This window comes from Rhinolophus sinicus, linkage group LG16 (assembly GCF_036562045.2).
Source record: "Rhinolophus sinicus isolate RSC01 linkage group LG16, ASM3656204v1, whole genome shotgun sequence".
Classification (NCBI taxonomy): Eukaryota; Metazoa; Chordata; class Mammalia; order Chiroptera; family Rhinolophidae; genus Rhinolophus; species Rhinolophus sinicus.
The window spans coordinates 19,885,226-19,903,346 of record NC_133765.1 but is presented as its reverse complement, the minus strand read 5'-3'; the positions used below and the strand labels follow the sequence as shown (position 1 = coordinate 19,903,346).

The following is an 18,121-nucleotide window of genomic DNA, read 5'->3' as shown; positions in this document are numbered from 1 at the left end:
GAGCTTCCTGGCACCTGAGGCGCTGCTCCTGCTCAGGGCTGGGTACAGCTCTCGGGGAGCTGTGGCAGCGCCTCAGGGGAAATGTGACTGTGGGCTCAGAGCCTGGGCCAGCCAGGTCCTCCCTGGGAGCTGCCCCTCAGCCAGCCCCCGTGTTGGGCCCCAGACCTAATCCAGCTTAGCAAGCGCACATGCACCCCCCAGCTCAGGATTCCTGGCAGCAGGGCCAGGCCAGCACCTGCCTCTCTCCAGGCATGGCCAGTATGGGGCCTGGAGACCAGCAGTGCCAGAGGAAACCTGGGAGTTGGGCATGGACACCAGGTAGGTGCAATTGGGGTGGAGGGGCAGATGGGCTCTGCACAGCCCACAGGGTGGCCAGGTAGCTCATCTGCTGCAGGTCACCCCCCACCCTCACTGGCAGTGGCAAAGGCCTTGGTCCAGCCACATGATCCCCTAGATATTGTAGCACAGCAGCCTCCGCCCTGCCCCCTTCTTCAGGCAGCTGTGACCCTTTCTGATCTTTGAGTACCCAGCCCAGCCACATGTGGCCAGAATGAGGCCACAGCTTTCCCAGGGATTTGACTTTCTGTCCCCCTGCTGTTCCACACCATCCTGCCCTGCAGTGGCAGCAAGGTGAGGGTCACACATGGTCAGGTTATCAGCCAGCAGCCCTGGCCACATGGGCAACGTCCTCGACGGCAGGGACGGGTGCTGGGAGGCAGGTGTGGCTAAGCAAGGCTGGGTCCCGTAGCTTGAATGGGGTTCTTCCCTGACAGCCTTGCTAGTGAGCATCCCTAGGAGCCCAGCTCCAGTCCAGAAAGGCCGTGGGATCCACACCACCTGGGCCCCAGAGGGCATCCAGACAGCGCTAAAGATCCCGCTTTGCAGAATAAATAGTGACAGTGCTGGTCCCAGGCCCTAGGAGACTTGCAGGTGGGGCCATGGGGACTTGAACCTGGGTCTCCCACATACTGCTTTGTGGCCCTGGGCAAGCCCCTGGCCTCCCAGAGCCTCCATTCCCTCCTCTGGCACCTACCTTAGTGCTTGTGAGAGTGTCCCAGACAGCCCTGACCCAGAGTAGGTGCGTGGCATGAGGGAGGTGGGGCCAGCGTTAGAATAAGCAGGGGTACCGTGTTTCCCCGAAAATAAGACCTAACCGGAAACGAAGCCCTAGCATGATTTTTCAGGATGCTCGTAATATAAAATAAGCCCTACTGAATTTCCCCCAAAATAAGACTGGGTCTTATATTAATTTTTGCTCCAAAAGACGCATTAGGGCTTATTTTATATTACGAGCGTCCTGAAAAATCATGCTAGGGCTTCTTTTCCGATTAGGTCTTATTTTCGGGGAAACACGATATTTGGGAAGGAGAGGAAGACATAGCGCCTGGTAGGCCACACGTGAGGGTGTGGGGAGGGATGGGACCCCAGGAAATGAGGCTGGAGACGGTTTGGGGCCAGCTGTCAGCTGTCCTGGGAAATACAGCAAACCTGCACTTTCTCTACCCTGGGAAGAGAAAATGGTCATTTCTAAAGTATTTAGAGCTTATGACCATCAGGCATAGGAGGTAGGGAGCCTAATTCATCTTCACGCTTCGATCATCTTTCCCACTTCGCTTTTGCTGCTGGGAAGCCCAGTGGCCATACAGCCAGCCCTGTCTGACATGAGTTCGTGGGAATTATTTACCGTGACCTTTGGCTACTATTTTATACTGTTATTGGTGGCTCTTCTACAAGTCTTGTTTTAAATGCCGTAAGTTCTGTGAAAGCAAAGCACCCATGTGTGTTAAAACTCATTGGGATGATTGCAGGAGCTGTTGAGGGTTGGCAGGGAATGATGGCGGCAGATACGACGGAGCGGTGCTCAGGGAGAACAAGGGCACAGGTGACAGGCCTTGTCAACTGCCAGGCCAGTCTGGGGTGGGCAGGTGACGTGCCGCTGGGCAGGGCACCCACAGACCGGTAAGAGCCCGGGAAACCAAGAAGCACCCATCATGCGTCTCGCCTGTGATAAGTCTCCGTGTGTGACACAGCCTGGGCGTCTGCACCCTCACCCCAAGGCAGGCAGGCAAGGGGGCCGTGCCTTGTGCTCTGTGGGAGGCGCATGGCTCTGGGGCAGACAGGCCCAGGATCCTGTCCGCTTGCCCCTTGTTGACCTGGGCAGCCCCTTCTTCCTGGGCTTCAGTCCCAGGGGGCACAGGAGGACCTGGCAAGGGGCTTCCCTAAAGCGGTGTGCCCGGTGCCCAGCGCCCGCCCAGGGACATGACGATGCTCCTTCTCCACCAGCACCAGGCCTCGTGGCAAGTGTCTGCCATGCACTGCACATTGGCTTGGCAGGGCCTGGCAGGCTGCCTGGGCCAGCAGCAGAGCCAGCCGGAGCCCCCACGGCGTTAGGACCCCTTCCTTGGTCAGCAAGCAGGTGGCAGGACCTGAGATGGATTTGACTAGGCCCTGGGCCTGAGGTTAGGGCCATGGGAAAGCAAGGATGACAGGGGACACGGGTCTCATGGGAGTAGCTGCTCAGGGTGGACCGAGCTATGGGTTCAGGGCCCGGGTCTGGGTCTAGGTCTGCTGTCTCCTGCTGTGCGACCTCAGAGCCTCAGTTTCACCATCTATGGAATGGGGTTGGGGCCCCTGCCCAGCCGTCTTCCAGGACTTCTATAAGTTCTGGAATATTTCTGAGGTGCCCAGAGTAATTTTCTGCCCCGCCCCCAACCGTCCCGCTACCACCTCTTATACCCACTGGTGCAGACCCAGTAGAGATGCCTTCTAGTCAGGCTGCTGGGGTAGATGGTCACTGTGTCTGCTGTCAGGGCCCCCTCCCTGAGGCCTGCAGTGGTGAGGGAGGGGTGGGGACTGGGGGCGAGGCAGAGGCCACTGCAGGACCCAGGGTCATCGGCTTGGCTCCAGGGCACAAGCCAGGGAGTGGTATAGTCTGCACTAGAGCCGGGTCTCCTTGGGCCCACCCAGGCCCACCTCGGGGTCCCCAGATTGCATGGTAGACAGTAAGGCTCCCCACCAGCAGGTGAGCCTTGTGGATCCATGATTTGCAAACTCAAAATAGCCCCAGACTTGTGACTGCCCTGGACACTGGCTCTCCCGTCCCCAGAGCCTGTTAAGTGCATAAGATTTCTTTCCTTCCCTGAGAAGGTCTCTCCCCCACAACCTGTATCAGGGCACCTGTCATTATAAATCTCTGCCCCTTCTGGAGAAGCAGGTTACGGTGGCTTAGGTGTGGCCAGGCAGGGACCATCACCGTGACCTTTCAGGGAGGGTGGGGAGGCTCCTGAACCTGAGGTGGAGTGAGTGCGGGGGAGCTGCCAATAACTGAGCCTCAGTTTCCTCATCTGTCAGATAGGGATGATCCCACTCTTCCTACCTCAAAGTTTTTGCTGGGTGAGTTGAGACCGGAGCTGTGACCACAGGGTCTGTCAGATATTACTCTTCTGTGTCCCAGACAGGACACGGCTCGGAGGGGTGGAGTGGCTCGTGCAGGAACCCGGGCCTTCCCACCCCCAATAACGTGCCCTTTTCCACTACACTTTGCAAGGAGCCCTGGCCCTGCCCACTCCACGTGGGTGCTGGGGGCTGAGATGAGATGATGGAGGGAAGGTGACCAGAGGAGGGCTTGTGAAAGGAGTGATGTGGCTAGGTAGCCAGGCTGGGGACCCTTTCCACTAAGCCAGGCGGTTGGCCACCGGGGCTCTGCTCTCCATGTGGGTGAGAGAGCCAGCTGAGCCCAGGCAGGTGCCCAATGCAGAGCCGCTGTCCTGAGGAGGCAAGGACACCACCCCTTGGTAGGGTGCTCACTCATCCAGCAAACATTCTGGAGCAGCTGTGAGTTTGGGCGATTCCGTGGGACAAAGTAAAACAGGCACAGTTGCTAGAGAAGCTAACTTGCAGACATGAAATTTCTGGGGAGGCAAGTGTTTGAGGGGGCCTGGCTGAGTGAGGTCAGGAGCCTTCCCCGGCAAGAGGTCTGAGAGGTCTGAGGAGCAGCGGGAGGTAGAGGGCAGGCGAAGGCAGGAGCACAGGGTGCCACGGTAATGCCAGTGGTGGCCCCCAAAGGAGAGTCTGTGGAATCTCCACAGCACCTCCATGGCTCTCCCAATAGCCCTTCGAGATAGTGCTGCATTGTCCCTGTGTCACGGGTGAGGGGCCGTGTGCCCCTCTCTCTCCAGGAAAGCATGTCTCTAACCCTTGGGGTCAGACAGCATGTGACGTGTGTGGAACAAGGAGTGGGAAGGGCCTGCTGGGGCGTGGCAGCCAGGACCACTGATGCAGGCTGGACCAAGGAAACGTATCCCTTCCTACCCAGTTAAGGAGGCCGGAAAGGGCACATCCAGAGGCTGCTGGCTTGGACATCTCTGCCTTCCAGGGACAGCCAAGGTCTCAGCCCAGCCGTCCTCTCCACTGTGATGACAGGGGTAGAACAACCAACCCCTGCTTCTAAGAGTGTGGTGGAACCACCTATGGACCTGGGAAGCTGAAAAGAATCTGGATGTCATAGTAGGCCACAAGTTTGAAGAGAGAACCTTAAAAGAGTTATGTGATACAGACTTTGAGGTAACTTAGTAGAAAGTTCCAGTCCCAGTTCTCTGCCAGACAAGACCTGTTACCTCTCTGAGCCAGGCAGTCTAGCAGAGTATGGTTCTCCTTTCTTCTGTGCCAAAGCCAGGGATTGGCCTAAGCTGCCAGGGGTACCTGGGGTCCCAGCAGGGCTGGGGTCGTGACCCACCTCAGGTCCGGCACATGGTGAGGATGGGGCAGCTGAAACTCACCAAGAGCTTCAGCGAGGGTGAGTGGGCCAGCTGTGATGAAAAGCCAGCATCCTCAGCTGCTGCTGGCGAGGCAGTTTTAGCCAGAGAAACCCTGCACATGGTGCTTTCTCGTGACTGTGGAACACTGACCAGAGCAGTCCCTAGGCTGGCTCTGAGAAAACCAGGGTGTTCATGTCCCCACGGAAGCCAAAGGGGACAAGCAGGTGTGTTTCTGACCACACGGTGGAAGGGAGAGAGAGGAGACGGCACCCCAGGGTCTTCCTCACTGCCCTTTGGGATGTGGGGGGTGGGGCAGGACAGGCCCCCGCCCCAGGCCCTGGGCTCACAGGCCACCTCTCCCTCCCCAGGCCTGCAGGGACTTCCTGGAACTAGCAGAGACACACAGCCGGAAATGGCAGCGTGCGCTGCAGTATGAGCAAGAGCAGCGCATCCACCTGGAGGAGACCATCGAGCAGCTGGCCAAGCAGCACAACAGCCTCGAGCGGGCCTTCCGCAGCGGCGCCTCTGGCCGGGCTGCCAACCCCACCAAGAGCTTCAGCGAGGGTGAGTGGGCCAGGGCCGCCAGCCTCTGTCCATCCAGCCGCCACTCTGTCCACTGCGCCCTCAGCCTCCCCTCGGCCAGCTGGCTCTGCTTACATGGCTGCCAGTACACACATTCCTTCACGTCAGGGCTTATGTTGGCCTCTTCACGGCTTTCTATTTTCCATGCCTGCCACCGACTGGCAAGTCTCCCTATATCTGGGTTCCAATTCTCAAGACAAGTCCAGTGAGCCCAGCTGGCCTCTCTGTGGCAGGGCTGCCAGGTGGTCACCTCAGGCTAGGGGTCACGGGGACCCGGGGAAGGGGTCTCTCAGAAAGGGCAGCTGGGCCACAGGCAGACTGACCAGCACGTGGAGAGATCAGGGAGGCTTCCGAAAGGAAAGAGGCCTCTGAGCCAGGGCACTGACAGGAAAGCACATTCCAGAAAAGCAAGTGACAGCAGCCACAGCCAGGTTAATGAGGACGAGGTGATGAAGTGGGGTGAGGCTTGGGGGTGCAGGGGGTCAGTGTCAGAGGGCAGGGCGGGAGGGCCCTCTGGGCGCTGGACTTCCTCTGGAGGGGAGACAAGCCTTTGTGAAGTTGTAAACTGAGGCAGCGTCTCTGCATGTGTCCCTAGGAAGCTTCTTGACGTCCAAAGGAGAGGACAGTGAGGAAGATGAGGATACCGAGTACTTCGATGCCATGGAAGACTCCACATCCTTCATCACCGTGATCACCGAGGCCAAGGAGGACAGGTAGGCCATCCCGGCAGGGCGGCCACCCTCGAAGGACCCTCCTGGGTTAGCCGATCACACCCCACTCTTCTCACACTCCATCTGTTCCTCTTTGTTCATGGAGTTTTAAGTCTCACTCCAGATGGCATTTTTGCTTAGACTGGTTGTGTGCTTCCCTAAATCAAAAATGCTCCGAGTTTGTATCAGCATTTCATTTTAAATGGAGTTGGAGAACAGGGCCCTGGCTGGATCCAGTCCCAGCCTGAGGAACGGGGTGGGGGTGGGGGGTAAGGACTGGGGCCAGGAAGGCTGGAGCTCGCTCATTCGTGCCTGAGAGCTGCACAGGGTCTCAACCCTTCCCTCCACCATGTCAGCATTCCAGAACAGACGAGAGATGCAGGAAGTAGCATTTATTTTCTAGTTCCAAGCCTTTGTTTGCTTTGTCATAAAAGCCTGCTCTTTCAGGATGTTTCTAAATACACGTTAGAACACACAGTACTAAGTGGGACATTGACTAGCACTGAAAGCCATGTTGTCGGACTCCCTGGGAGTCTCAGAAGGTGCCCGTGGGGGTGAGCCTGCTGCTGCCCGACATGTGCGAAGGGAAGGCGTTAGCCCGGTGGGCAGGGCTGTGGTTGGAGGGGAGCGCGCCAGGGTGGAATAGATTTAATGTAATTGGGAGTTTCGTTAGGATCTTTACCCTCGTCAAATTGCTCAAGGTCCTGATAGAAGGGTTGGCGAGTATGGCAGGGTTGGGGGACACAGAGGTGGCAGTGAGCTCCACAGGTGTCTGGGGCCCCTGCTGTGGCCTGGGAGGAGTCCTGGGACAGTGACATAACTGACCGTAGCCTGTGCCACCCACTGCCACCTTCACCCATGGGTGTGTCAGCCACAGAGCGTCCCATGCTTGCCCACAGATGGATGAGGCGCTGCAAGCTTCCCAGCGGCCTTGCTCCCCACGTCTGTTCCGCTGCCCACCACACACCCCGGCCTTCCATGGGCCCCTGAAGCCCAGTCTGCAGGGAGGAAGCCAGTGAAAACCCCTCGCTTCTCCTTTTTTGCCTCCTTGGACCCATGTGCTTTACCACCTCCCTGTCCTGGTTTCTTCCAGGGAAAGGGCTGGTTGGCTCCCTCCTACTCTCAGGGGTGACAAAATGAGGGGCTTCTGGTTACATCAGTAGTGTATTTCCAGCTCAGAAAATCATCTGCCATTTCCCAGTAATATTTTTAAACTGTTTATATTCTCTCAAAATGAGCATGGCTTGGCTGTTCTGAACTTCCTTCCACTCTGTCACCCGGCAGCAGCAGCAGCCTCTGGGCCCTGCACCCGGAGGAAGCCTGCTCAGGCTTCCTCCGGCTCCCCTCCCACCTCTCCCAGCCCTGGAGTCCCCAGGGGCCCAGGCTCAGCTTCCTTCATGCCCCCTCCCCAGCAGCCTTCCACACCTCGGCCGAGGACCCCAAGCCCCTCGGCCCCGTCCCAACCAGCAGGCAGATGACGCCTGCTCAAAACTTCTTTGGCCCCCATGGCTCCTGGCACAGCTCCAAGGCCCACACAGCCGACCCACCCTCGTGCTGCAGCTACACTGGGCAGCAGCACGTCCTCGGCCTGTGTGCCCCCTCCATCTACAGCGCCCTCCCCCTTACCCCAATGATCTGGCTGAATCCTTCCCATCCCCTGATGTCCTGACTGACAAGTCCCCGTCTCCTGCCCCACCTGGCCTAGGCCACCCCATTGGGGCTCCCTCAGCACCTGGGCTCATCAGCCATAGTGCCACTGCTACTCTGGCCGACTGGCTCCCCACAAGTACTCATGGGCACAGAGATGAATACAACTCACGTCCTGCCCCTCCGGAACCATCTAGTGCGGGACTCAGACCAGCAGACAGTGAGGACACAGTGGGCTCTCCTGTGACAGAGGGTGTCTACGGGGCTCCAGGAGGCCCTCCCAGAGGAGGTGCTCACCCCCGGCCTGATCTGGTCCTAGGTCAGCCAGTCCCCAGGGGGGGCTGTGTGCAGGGAGCTCGGGCGAGGGTTTTGCTGAGCAGCTGCTGGCACAAGGCATCAGTGGATGGGAGCACCTCCAAATCACGGCCCAGGTCCCACAGCCCCACCTGAATGTCCCGATAGGGAGACACCCTATTGGAAAGGCCGCTTTGGAGCAGGCTGCCCCTCAGACCTCACTGAGGGGTCTGGATAGAAGGTGGCCAGGTTCTGGAGACTTCGGGATGTGTAAATAACTTGCCTCCCCTTTTGTATCCTCCAGAAAAGCTGAAAGTGGGACCACAGGCCCTGTGGACTGGACCTCATCAGACAATGTGAGTGAGGGGGAGAGCCTGAGGGTGGCTGAGGGGGAAAGCCGGCACTTTGAGCTTGGGGGTCCCTGGGGCAGGCCCAGTGCCCTGGTCTGCCTTCATCTGACCATTCAGGCAGAGCCAGCCTGTGCCTCCCGCCAGCAGCGTGCAGGGGCTGGCTGGTCCTCAGGCTTCGCTGGGTCAGAGATGAGGGCGAGGGGTGGAGGGGCGAGGGGTGGAGAGATGAGGGGTGGAGGGGCGAGGGGTGGAGGGGCGAGGGGTGGAGGCGGGGGTGGAGGGGCGGGGGGTGGAGGGGCGAGGGGTGGAGGGGCGAGGGGTGGAGGGGCGAGGGGTGGAGGGGCGAGGGGTGGAGGGGCGAGGGGTGGAGGACCAAAGGGTGCTCTGGCCTCTGCTGATGCGCACACTCTGCTTCTCTGGCAGGTGCTGGATGGCGCCTCACTTGTGCCCAAGGAACCCCCCAAAGTCAAGAGGCGCGTCCGCATCCCCGACAAGCCCAACTACAGCCTTAATCTCTGGAGCATCATGAAGAACTGCATCGGCCGGGAGCTCTCCAAGATTCCCATGCCGGTGGGTGCTGGGCGGGGCGGCCTCACTGGGTCCCCTGGGGCTGTTTTCTTATGTGTGGATGAGAAGCAACGGCCTGTGTGAAGCATAAGCAGCCCTGGGTGTCATTTTCGTAATGAAACCTGAGGAGCGTGTAATGAACTGCTGAATCGTGTCATCAGCCCTGCGGCAATCCCCCGGGAGCAGAGGCCTCAGGCATTGAGGGAAGGCGCTAGGAAGGGTCTCTGCGTTGATGCCACTGCACCTGATGGGGCCACACCATATCCCTGAAGTCTGACCATCGATGGGGTGTGGCTGGATTGGGCTGTGTGTGGACAGGGAGGCCCTCCTCTGTGCCCTCCCCAGTGAGGTCACACAGCAGACTAATGGCAGGCTGGCATCCTCGTGCTGCCAGGCCACAATGGCATCTCCATGAAGGAAGAGCTCAGGGGCTTCAGGCCAGACTTGGTTTTACTGTGTGACCCAGGACAAGTCCCTTCACATGTCTGGCCTCTGTGTCCATATCTGCAAAGTGGGGAGATAACAGCACCCACATCAAAGTGTCTGTGAGGATGAAAGGAGAGAGCACAGAGAAGACCCTGCCTGATGGCTGGCCCAGGGTCCCAACCCAGCACCACAGGGGACGGGTGACTCTGCCCTGTCTGAGGTCAAGACGGGGGCCCCTCCAGAGAAGCTGTCCACAGAGAACTTGCATAATAGCTCAGAATATGAGAAAGACCCACTCTGTCCATTACTCACTCATTCACACACTAATTCCTATGATTCAAGTCAGAAGCCCTGGTCTTCCCGGCATTTACATCCTAGGAGGGGAGACTGACAGCAAATGCAATGCAGGTGTGTAAGACACCGCAGGTGAGGAAGTGGTGAGGGCTGTGGAGAAAGGAGGCGGGGGGCCCGCGGAGGCTAGCAGGTGGGCTGTGGCGTTAGACAGTTGTCAGAGGAACCTCCCTGAAGGTGTCCTCTGAGCAACAATGTCCCTGAACATCTGAGGAAAGCAGGTGCTGTGCTGACCGGTCCGTGCTGGGAGCGGCTGTCTCAGCTGGAGACCTGACCACCCGCCTGCCCGCAGGTCAACTTCAACGAACCCCTGTCCATGCTCCAGCGGCTGACGGAGGACCTGGAGTACCACCACCTGCTGGATAAGGCCGTGCACTGCACCAGCTCGGTGGAGCAGATGTGCCTGGTGGCCGCCTTCTCCGTGTCCTCCTACTCCACCACTGTGCACCGCATCGCCAAGCCCTTCAACCCCATGCTGGGGGAGACCTTCGAGCTGGACCGCCTCGACGAGATGGGCCTGCGTTCCCTCTGCGAGCAGGTGAGGCCGCTCACACTCCAGCCAAGCTGCTCCTGCCAGGCCTGGAGGTCGGAATGAGACAAATGGGACGTGGCCTCTGCCCCTGATGTGCCCACACCCAAGGGGCGGTCAAGCTGAGGTCCAGTCAGGTGGCTGGGCCTCCTGAACATGGTGAGGGCACCCTGAGAAGAGAGCCTGGTGAGGACAGTGTGCGGAAGGCAAGGGCTCTGCTCCCGGCCAGGAACCGTGGAGCAGTGGTAGGGGGAAATTGGCAGGGAGCTGTCGGGGACTCTGGGTGGGCTAGAGCATGGGGTCACCACTGAGCTGTGCCCCGTGGGACTCTGGTCAGTAATAGTGGAAGCCTGGATTGTGAGGTGCTCCGGGGGTCCTGCCCTGGGGCATGGGGTCAGTTCACCTCTATCTTGTCCATGCTTTCCCGGCAAGACAGTCTCCCCACAGGGCAGAGCCTAAACCGGGCCCCACAGGCTGCGAGCCTCAGCAGTGACACCTCAACCTGAGCAGACGCATCCTTGTATGAAGAGGGGTGATTGTTTGGGTGCCTCTGTGGGTGCTGGGAGGACCCAGGCAGGTATGCAGGGAGGCGCCCAGGTAGAATTTCCAGGTCAGGCTGCCGCTGAGCATGTCCTGTGTGCCTGGCGGTGAACTCAAATCAGATGGCTCACAATCTGGTGGTGAGTTTCAAAGGTGTGTTCTGCTGCTGTGTGGACCTGTAGGAGGGGGTCGGACCAGGGGAGGTCAGAGCCTGGGCATGTTTAGAAGGTGGAGCCCAGGGATCGGCTGATACTCTGGCTGTGGGGAGAGGGGGAGGCAGCAAGGATGACCCCAGGTTCTTGGCCTGAACTACTGAGTGAATGCATTTCTTCATTCAACAGAGTTGATCAAGGCCCATGGTGTGCCGGGTGCTGTTCAGGCTGTCCTCACGGGGTGGGGGGCAGAGGACAGGCACTGTGTATGTCAGATGGTTCTGGCTCTTTTAGAAGAGGACTGGTCAAGGAGTGCTTTGGCTGGTGCAGAGAGAGTGGGGAAAGGCAGAGAGGAAGCTGGGTGGGCAGCCAGGGGCTCCGGCAGGTGGAGGAGGCATGACACCCTTATTTTATGGGGGTGCCCCTGGCTGCCATGGTGAAAGTGGAATGAAGAGCATAAGGGTGGAGCAGGGAGGCCTTTGCACCATCCACCGTGGCCTGGGGAGGTGGCAGGTAGGGAAGGGGTGGATTCTGGATGCATTTTAAAGAAGGAACAGCCAGGATTTGCTTATGATTCGATTAGGAACATGAGAAAGAGGGGCCAAGGCTAACTCCAAAGCAGTTGGTGTGAGCAGCTGGGAAGACCAGATCACCTGCCTGAGAAGGAAGCTATGACGCAGAGCCCCAGGGCCAGCCCCTGGGGGGTCACAACCCTGAGTTTGCCAGTGGGTCTGTGGGGGCCCTGGCTGTAGGCAACGGGCAGGCTTAGGAACATTCACCCATTACCCAGGAGTGGGTGGCAGGTTTGGCCTGTGCTTCTGAGATGTGGGAAGGAAGTGGGGCTGCCGCTTATGGAGATGGGAGATTCGAGATGCAAGTGGGGGCATCCGGAGCTCTGGTCAGTCTGAGAAGCCATCTGAGTGGAGGTGTCTAGTGGGCAGCTGGAGGGCATGGCTGTGGTTCTGGGGCAAGGCTGGGCAGGAGCCTGACTGATGCCATGAGATGGAAATGAGCTGCAGTGAGGAGGCTGAGCCCTAGGACCCTGTGACCAAAGGAACCACAGAAATGAGGAAGAGTAGATATGGGAAAGTTGATGGGGGGTGTCCTAGCAGGGAGATAGCAATCAGGGGTGCCCAATGCTGTGAGAGGATGGGTGGAGGTGCTGGGGGTCCCCACATGGGTGGGCAGAACTCACTGCACTGCCAGCAGGGCCTGGAGCAGGTCACCAACCTGGACTCCCACACTAGAGCCAAGCTGGCCAGGAAGCAGGGCCCAACTCTGCCCCTTGGTTAAAATGGCTTCCTCACTCTGGGCCTCTTCAGTGTAACAGGGCACAGTAGACATGCCCCTTTGCTAGCGAGTAGGAGGTGAACTAGAAAATGGGCATGGAAGCCCTTGGTAGAGAGTAACACCCTCACTTTATCAGCCCTCAGCACAGCCTGTCGCAGGTACCATGACATCCTTGAGGCATACGCTCTGTCATCACCCCCCTTTCACAGCCCAAGAGTCGGGCATAGCGATGCCCCAGCCCTAGTCTCACAAGCATGCCGGGTTGGGGCAGGCCCAGCACAGCTGCCCAGGCTGCACCCACTCACACTTCTGTTTTTACACAGGAGCACTGTCCTTCCTGGCACCTGCCATGGGTCTGTAGCCCCCAGAGGAGCCGCCAGGCCTGCTGTCAGGGCCACAGAGCCTTCATACTGGGCATAGGGCAGGCTGTCCCCCCGATGGTTGGGGGGCAGGACTGGACCCGTGTCCAGTAGATGCTCATGTCCTGTGGGTTTGGTCCCAGGTGAGCCACCACCCTCCAGCAGCTGCGCACTATGTGTTCTCCAAAAATGGCTGGAGCCTCTGGCAGGAGATCACCATCTCCAGCAAGTTCCGGGGAAAATACCTCTCCATCATGCCACTCGGTGAGCTGGGGTCCTAGGGCAGACAGACCTCCTGGATAAGGCGGAGGGTTTGGCCAACCCAGAAGCCAGCTTGGGGCCTCCAGGGGTGACATTAGTCTTCCTGCAGGTATGTTCCCTGCCCCCCACCAGACTTCCTGGATGCTCCCCTGGCCTTGTGTCCCTCCCCAGTCTGCATGAATGCTGCTTCTGGTTCTCAGGACCCTGGGACTGTGGGCTGGCAGGCTGGCTGGGGGCCAACATGGCGGGCCATGACCTCTGACCCTGTATCTGGCCTCCAGGTGCCATCCACTTAGAATTCCAGGCCAGTGGGAATCACTATGTGTGGAGGAAAAGCACCTCAACTGTGCATAACATCATCGTGGGCAAGCTCTGGATTGACCAGGTCAGGGGGAGCCCTCATGGAGGGGAGCGTGTGGCCCGGGGATAGGCAGCTGATCAGGATCCTCCTTCACCAGACAGGGGACATTGAGATTGTGAATCATAAGACCAAGGACCGGTGCCAGCTGAAGTTCTTGCCCTACAGTTACTTCTCCAAAGAGGTGGCCCGGAAGGTAAGCAAAGTCACCTCGCAGAGTCTTGGGGGCCCCAGAGAGGGGGGCCTGTGCCTACGTTGGTTCTGCCAATGTCCACAGGTGACAGGCGTGGTGAGTGATGGCCAGGGCAAAGCCCAGTACGTGCTGTCAGGCTCGTGGGATGAACAGATGGAGTGCTCCAAGATTGTGCAAAGCAGCCCCAGCAGCCCCAGCTTGGACGGGAAGCAGAAGACAGTGTACCAGACGCTGCCAGCCAAGCTGCTCTGGAAGAAGTACCCGCTGCCGTGAGTGGGGCTGCAAGGGGCCTCTGAGAGCAGCAGGGCAGGGCAAAGAACAGGCAAGGAGAGGAAGAGAAGGAGGCAAGTGGGCAGTGGACTGGCAGGGGACCCTGCCCGACCAGACAGGAAGTGAGCAGCAGGCACGGGGGTCAGAAGGGTTCGGTCCACACGTGGGCAGAAAGCAGAGTTGTGTAGCTGATATCCCAGTGTGGGAGCCAGACACCCAGCTGTAAATAAGTGATATTATCTGGTGGTAGCAAGTCCTATACAGAGACTGTAAACAGCCTAATGGGACAGAGTCCCCAAAGGAATGAAAACCAAGAAACAGAAAACTACAAAAAGTGGCATAGCAGACTCTAAAGACAGCAAAACAGAAATTCTACAAAGGAAAAATAAAATAACTGAAATCAAGAACTCCGTGGGAAGGGTTAATGGAATCCATTAACCAAATACAGGTCAGAAGAAATATTCAAAAGGTTCAGGTAAAGAGCCAAAACCTGGGAAAAAGAAGAAGCTAGAGTGGGAAGGCCTACTCGCTAGGGGTCCAGAGGAGTCCCTGAAGAGCATGATGGCGCCCTGGGAGCCGGAGAGTCCAGAACCTCGCCAGCTCCCCTGAGCATCCCTGCACACGTCCAGTTTGAGAGCTGGACCTACTCTGGAAGGAGAGAGACCATATCTGAAGAGAAAACCAGAGAATTTTCCACACCTAAATCTATACATTGAAACTGTTGAAACAAAACCAAAAAGAAAATATTAAGCAGCAGCCAGATTTTAAAAAGACATTACTTCCCAAGGAACAGCAGACTGATAGCTGTTACCTCATCGGCAATAATGAGGGCTTGAAGACAGTCAGATGAGCTCTTCCACGTGCAGAGAGACTTAACTGCCAGCCTAGAATTACATACTCATCGAGAACATCTTTACAGAGTGAAGGCAACAGACATTTTCAGACAAAAACTCATTTTGCCACAAGCAGACCTGCACTAAAGGATATACCACTGATAGAAGGAAACTGATCCCAGATGGAAGATCTAAAATGTATGAATGAATGAAGAACAGAAACTTATGTGACGCTAAGTGAACAGTGAATAAACACAAATCATAATGCAGGGTTTAAAATCTAAGCATAAAATGCAACTCTGCGATCACGTAAGTTAGAAGAGGGATAAATGGGAGGAAATTTCTTGAAGGCTTTCATGTTACCCAAGAAGAGGGGTCAAGATGCACATTAACTTTTGAGTGTATGAAGTATACATACTGTAATTCCTAGAGTAACCACTGGAATAATATGTTTAATTGGAGTCCCTTTAGGAAAGGAAAGAAATAAAAATGGACAGGGGAAATAGTTAAAAGAAATAATGGAAAGGAATTTCCCAAAATAAAAAAAATATGAAAGAACTCTGGTTGAAAGGGCCAGTAGAGTTCCAGAGATAAGAGATAAAGAAAAACTTTTGCCTAGACTACACTATAGTGAAAATTAAGAATACCAAGGAGAAAATTCTAACAGATCCCAGGCAGGAGTGCAAAATTTTAGTCAAAATTGACATCAGATTTTTCAACAGCCGATGTTAGAGTAATATTTCCAAAGTAATAAAGAAAATTAAATTAGAAGGTAAAACTTTCTATCCAGCCAAGCTATCATTCAAATATGAGGGCATGATAAAAATACATCCTCAGGGAACAGCCTCAGAGGGTTTGCCACACAAAAACCCACAGTGAAAACAGTATTGGACACCGTACTTTAAAAGGGGGGAGAAAATCCAGAAGGTGCTGCAATAGATACCAAAAAAAAAAGAGGAAATATTCCCATAATAATCCAGAATTAAGTATAGATAATGTTAACATGATGGGACTTGGGGAAATAAAGAAGGACACCAAGGGATATGAAGGAATACTAAGTTCATATTAGAAGACACAGATGTTTTTTAATAGTAATAAGAGATGAAAATGTATGAAAGAGTAGTACAAATAAAAACAGTAAACTAACACAATAGAAATATGTCCAAGAATAATAACTATAAATAGATGAAGCTCACCAGTTAAAAAGCAAAATACTGACTGATAGGATTTTTAAAAATCCAGATACATTCACTTTCTAAGAGATATCCAGAACATTAAGATGTGCAAAGATTGAAAGTAAAAGATAAACATATCATGAAAATACTAACCAAAAAAGCTATAATAGCTGTATTAATATCAAGTAAAATAGACTTTAAGACAAAAGCATTATTAGGCATGGAAGAGTTGCTATATGATAAAAAGTTGAGTTCTTCAAGAAGACGTAATAGTTTTAAACATTATACACATAATGAAACAGCCTCAAAAATATACAAAGCACATATTGGTACTAAAAAGAGAGATTGCCACAGTGGGAGACTGAGAGATTTCAATACACCCCTCTCACAGGTTGATTGGTCAAATGGGGAAAAACAAACAGTAAGGATATTGAAACAACACAGGATATGTACAAAATTATGGTTGCAACAGAGAACATACTTTTTACTCAAGCACACATGGAATGTATGCAAAAATCAATCAGTTGTACACTAAACCCTAAAGAGACCCTCAACAAATTTACAGACGGTAGCATACAGATCACAATCTATGATAATACCAGTTAGAAGTTATGAGAAAGATGACAAAAAGTCCCCATATATTTGGGGGGAAAAATTGAGTTGCTAAATAAATCATGGGTGAAATAATAAATTAGAATGAAAATTTAAAAATACCTAGAACTGAATGAGAATGAAAAGATAACAAAACTGGCTGGATATAACAAAGGCAATGCTTCGAAGGAAATGCATTGCCTTAAATAGCTATATAAGCTCATTAATTTTGAGGGCTTTTTTCTGAGTTTCCATTCTAAGAAATTACAGAAAGTTCACATATAAACCAGTGAAAGAATAAAATATATTTTAAAAATAAAAGCAGAGATTAATAAAATAGAAAAAAGTAAAATGAACAAGTTTCAAAAGATGAAAGTTGATTCAGAGAAAAAAAAAACTGAGAAACTACTGGCAAGACTGATCAAGAAAAATATAGAAATAAACATTAATGAAAAGAATTTCATATGACATGTAAAGAATAAAGAGACAATTAAAATCTAAATGGGAAGGACAAATTGTTAAAATATAACTTACTGAGTCTAGAAGAAATCAAAAGCATAAATAGTCCTGTAATTTAAAAAACTGAAGCAGTAGTTTAAAAATTCCCACAAGGAAAACACAAAGTCCAAATAATGTTATAGATGAATTCTGCCAAATTTTCAAGAAATATATTATCCCAATTTTATATAAAATCTTACCTAAAAAAAGAAGAAATATTCTGTCTTATACTGTGAGGCCAGGATAACCCTGATACCAAACCAGACTAAAAGAGTAGTAGGAAAATAAAAGTTCTACCCAATTTCACTCAGAAATATATAGGCAAAATTCCAAAACAAAACATGAAAAAATCCACTAGTGTATAAAAAAGATAACATTCTTCAATCGTGTTGAGTTTATCCTGAGTATGCAAAGATGGTTTTATATTAGAAATCTATAAATTAATTCATCACAATAACAGATCTCCAGAGACTCAGAAAAAGCATCTTAGGTGCCTCAATATAAGATTCATATGCAAATCAGTTGCATTTCTACACACTAAAAGAAAACAACTGGAAAATATAATTCAAGAGAAAACACTAATAATCCTATCAGAGAACATCAAGGACCTTGTAATAAATTGTATAATACATTTTTTTCAAGACCTATATAGAGAAAATTATAAAACTTTAATGAGCTGTCAAAGAGCTAAATAAATGGAGAAAGATACCATGTTCATGGATATGAAGACTTAGTATTATAAAGATGTCATGATCTAAAGAGTCAGTAGATCAAATAAAAATCCCAATAGTGATTTGTATGGGACTTGATATTATGATTTTAAAATTTATGCTTAAAAATAAAGGGCCAAGATATTTCTAAAGACCAACAGAGAAAAGAGGACTTGCTCTACTAGATATCGGGACTTATTTTGAAGCTATAGTGAAACAGAATAGTGAGAAATAGACCCATGGATGAATGTATGTATCTTGGGTATGTAACAAATGGGACATAACAGAGCATGTGGAAAGATAGCACTGTTTACTAAAAGGATCTAGACTAGATGTTTATCCATATGGAAAAAGATTAACTGAATCTCTCCTTTACATTATAACAAAAATTGAGTCCAAACAAAGGTCTTATAATAAGTATTGTTTCACTTGCTGTTAAACTCTTAAGTAGAAAATATAGATGATATCTTTTAGACCTTAAGGAAATAATACATCTTAAATAAGACACAAAAAAGCATTGATGCATTCAACTATATAAAAAACAATACTTTTGTTCATTAAAAGAAATTTTTCTCATTAAAAGATGATTTTAAAAAGTGAAAAGAAAATATATAAATTTGGAGAAGGTAATCACAATACTTACACCTGACAAATGATTAGCATCAAAATACATAAAAA

At 52.8% G+C, this 18,121-nt stretch overlaps 1 protein-coding gene across 4 annotated transcripts in view; it reads left to right on the top strand.

Moving 5' to 3' along the window:
- OSBP2 (oxysterol binding protein 2) overlaps positions 1-18,121 on the top strand; it is a 160,643-nt gene that overhangs the window by 138,301 nt on the left and 4,221 nt on the right. For all 4 annotated transcript variants that reach the window (XM_074321896.1, XM_074321897.1, XM_074321898.1 and 1 more), the window contains 9 exons: positions 5,126-5,321; positions 5,935-6,052; positions 8,295-8,346; positions 8,764-8,910; positions 9,977-10,222; positions 12,698-12,818; positions 13,097-13,200; positions 13,274-13,369; positions 13,451-13,635. In XM_074321896.1, coding sequence (XP_074177997.1) covers positions 5,126-5,321; positions 5,935-6,052; positions 8,295-8,346; positions 8,764-8,910; positions 9,977-10,222; positions 12,698-12,818; positions 13,097-13,200; positions 13,274-13,369; positions 13,451-13,635 — 1,265 coding nt within the window. The remainder of the gene's footprint in view (positions 1-5,125; positions 5,322-5,934; positions 6,053-8,294; positions 8,347-8,763; positions 8,911-9,976; positions 10,223-12,697; positions 12,819-13,096; positions 13,201-13,273; positions 13,370-13,450; positions 13,636-18,121) is intronic.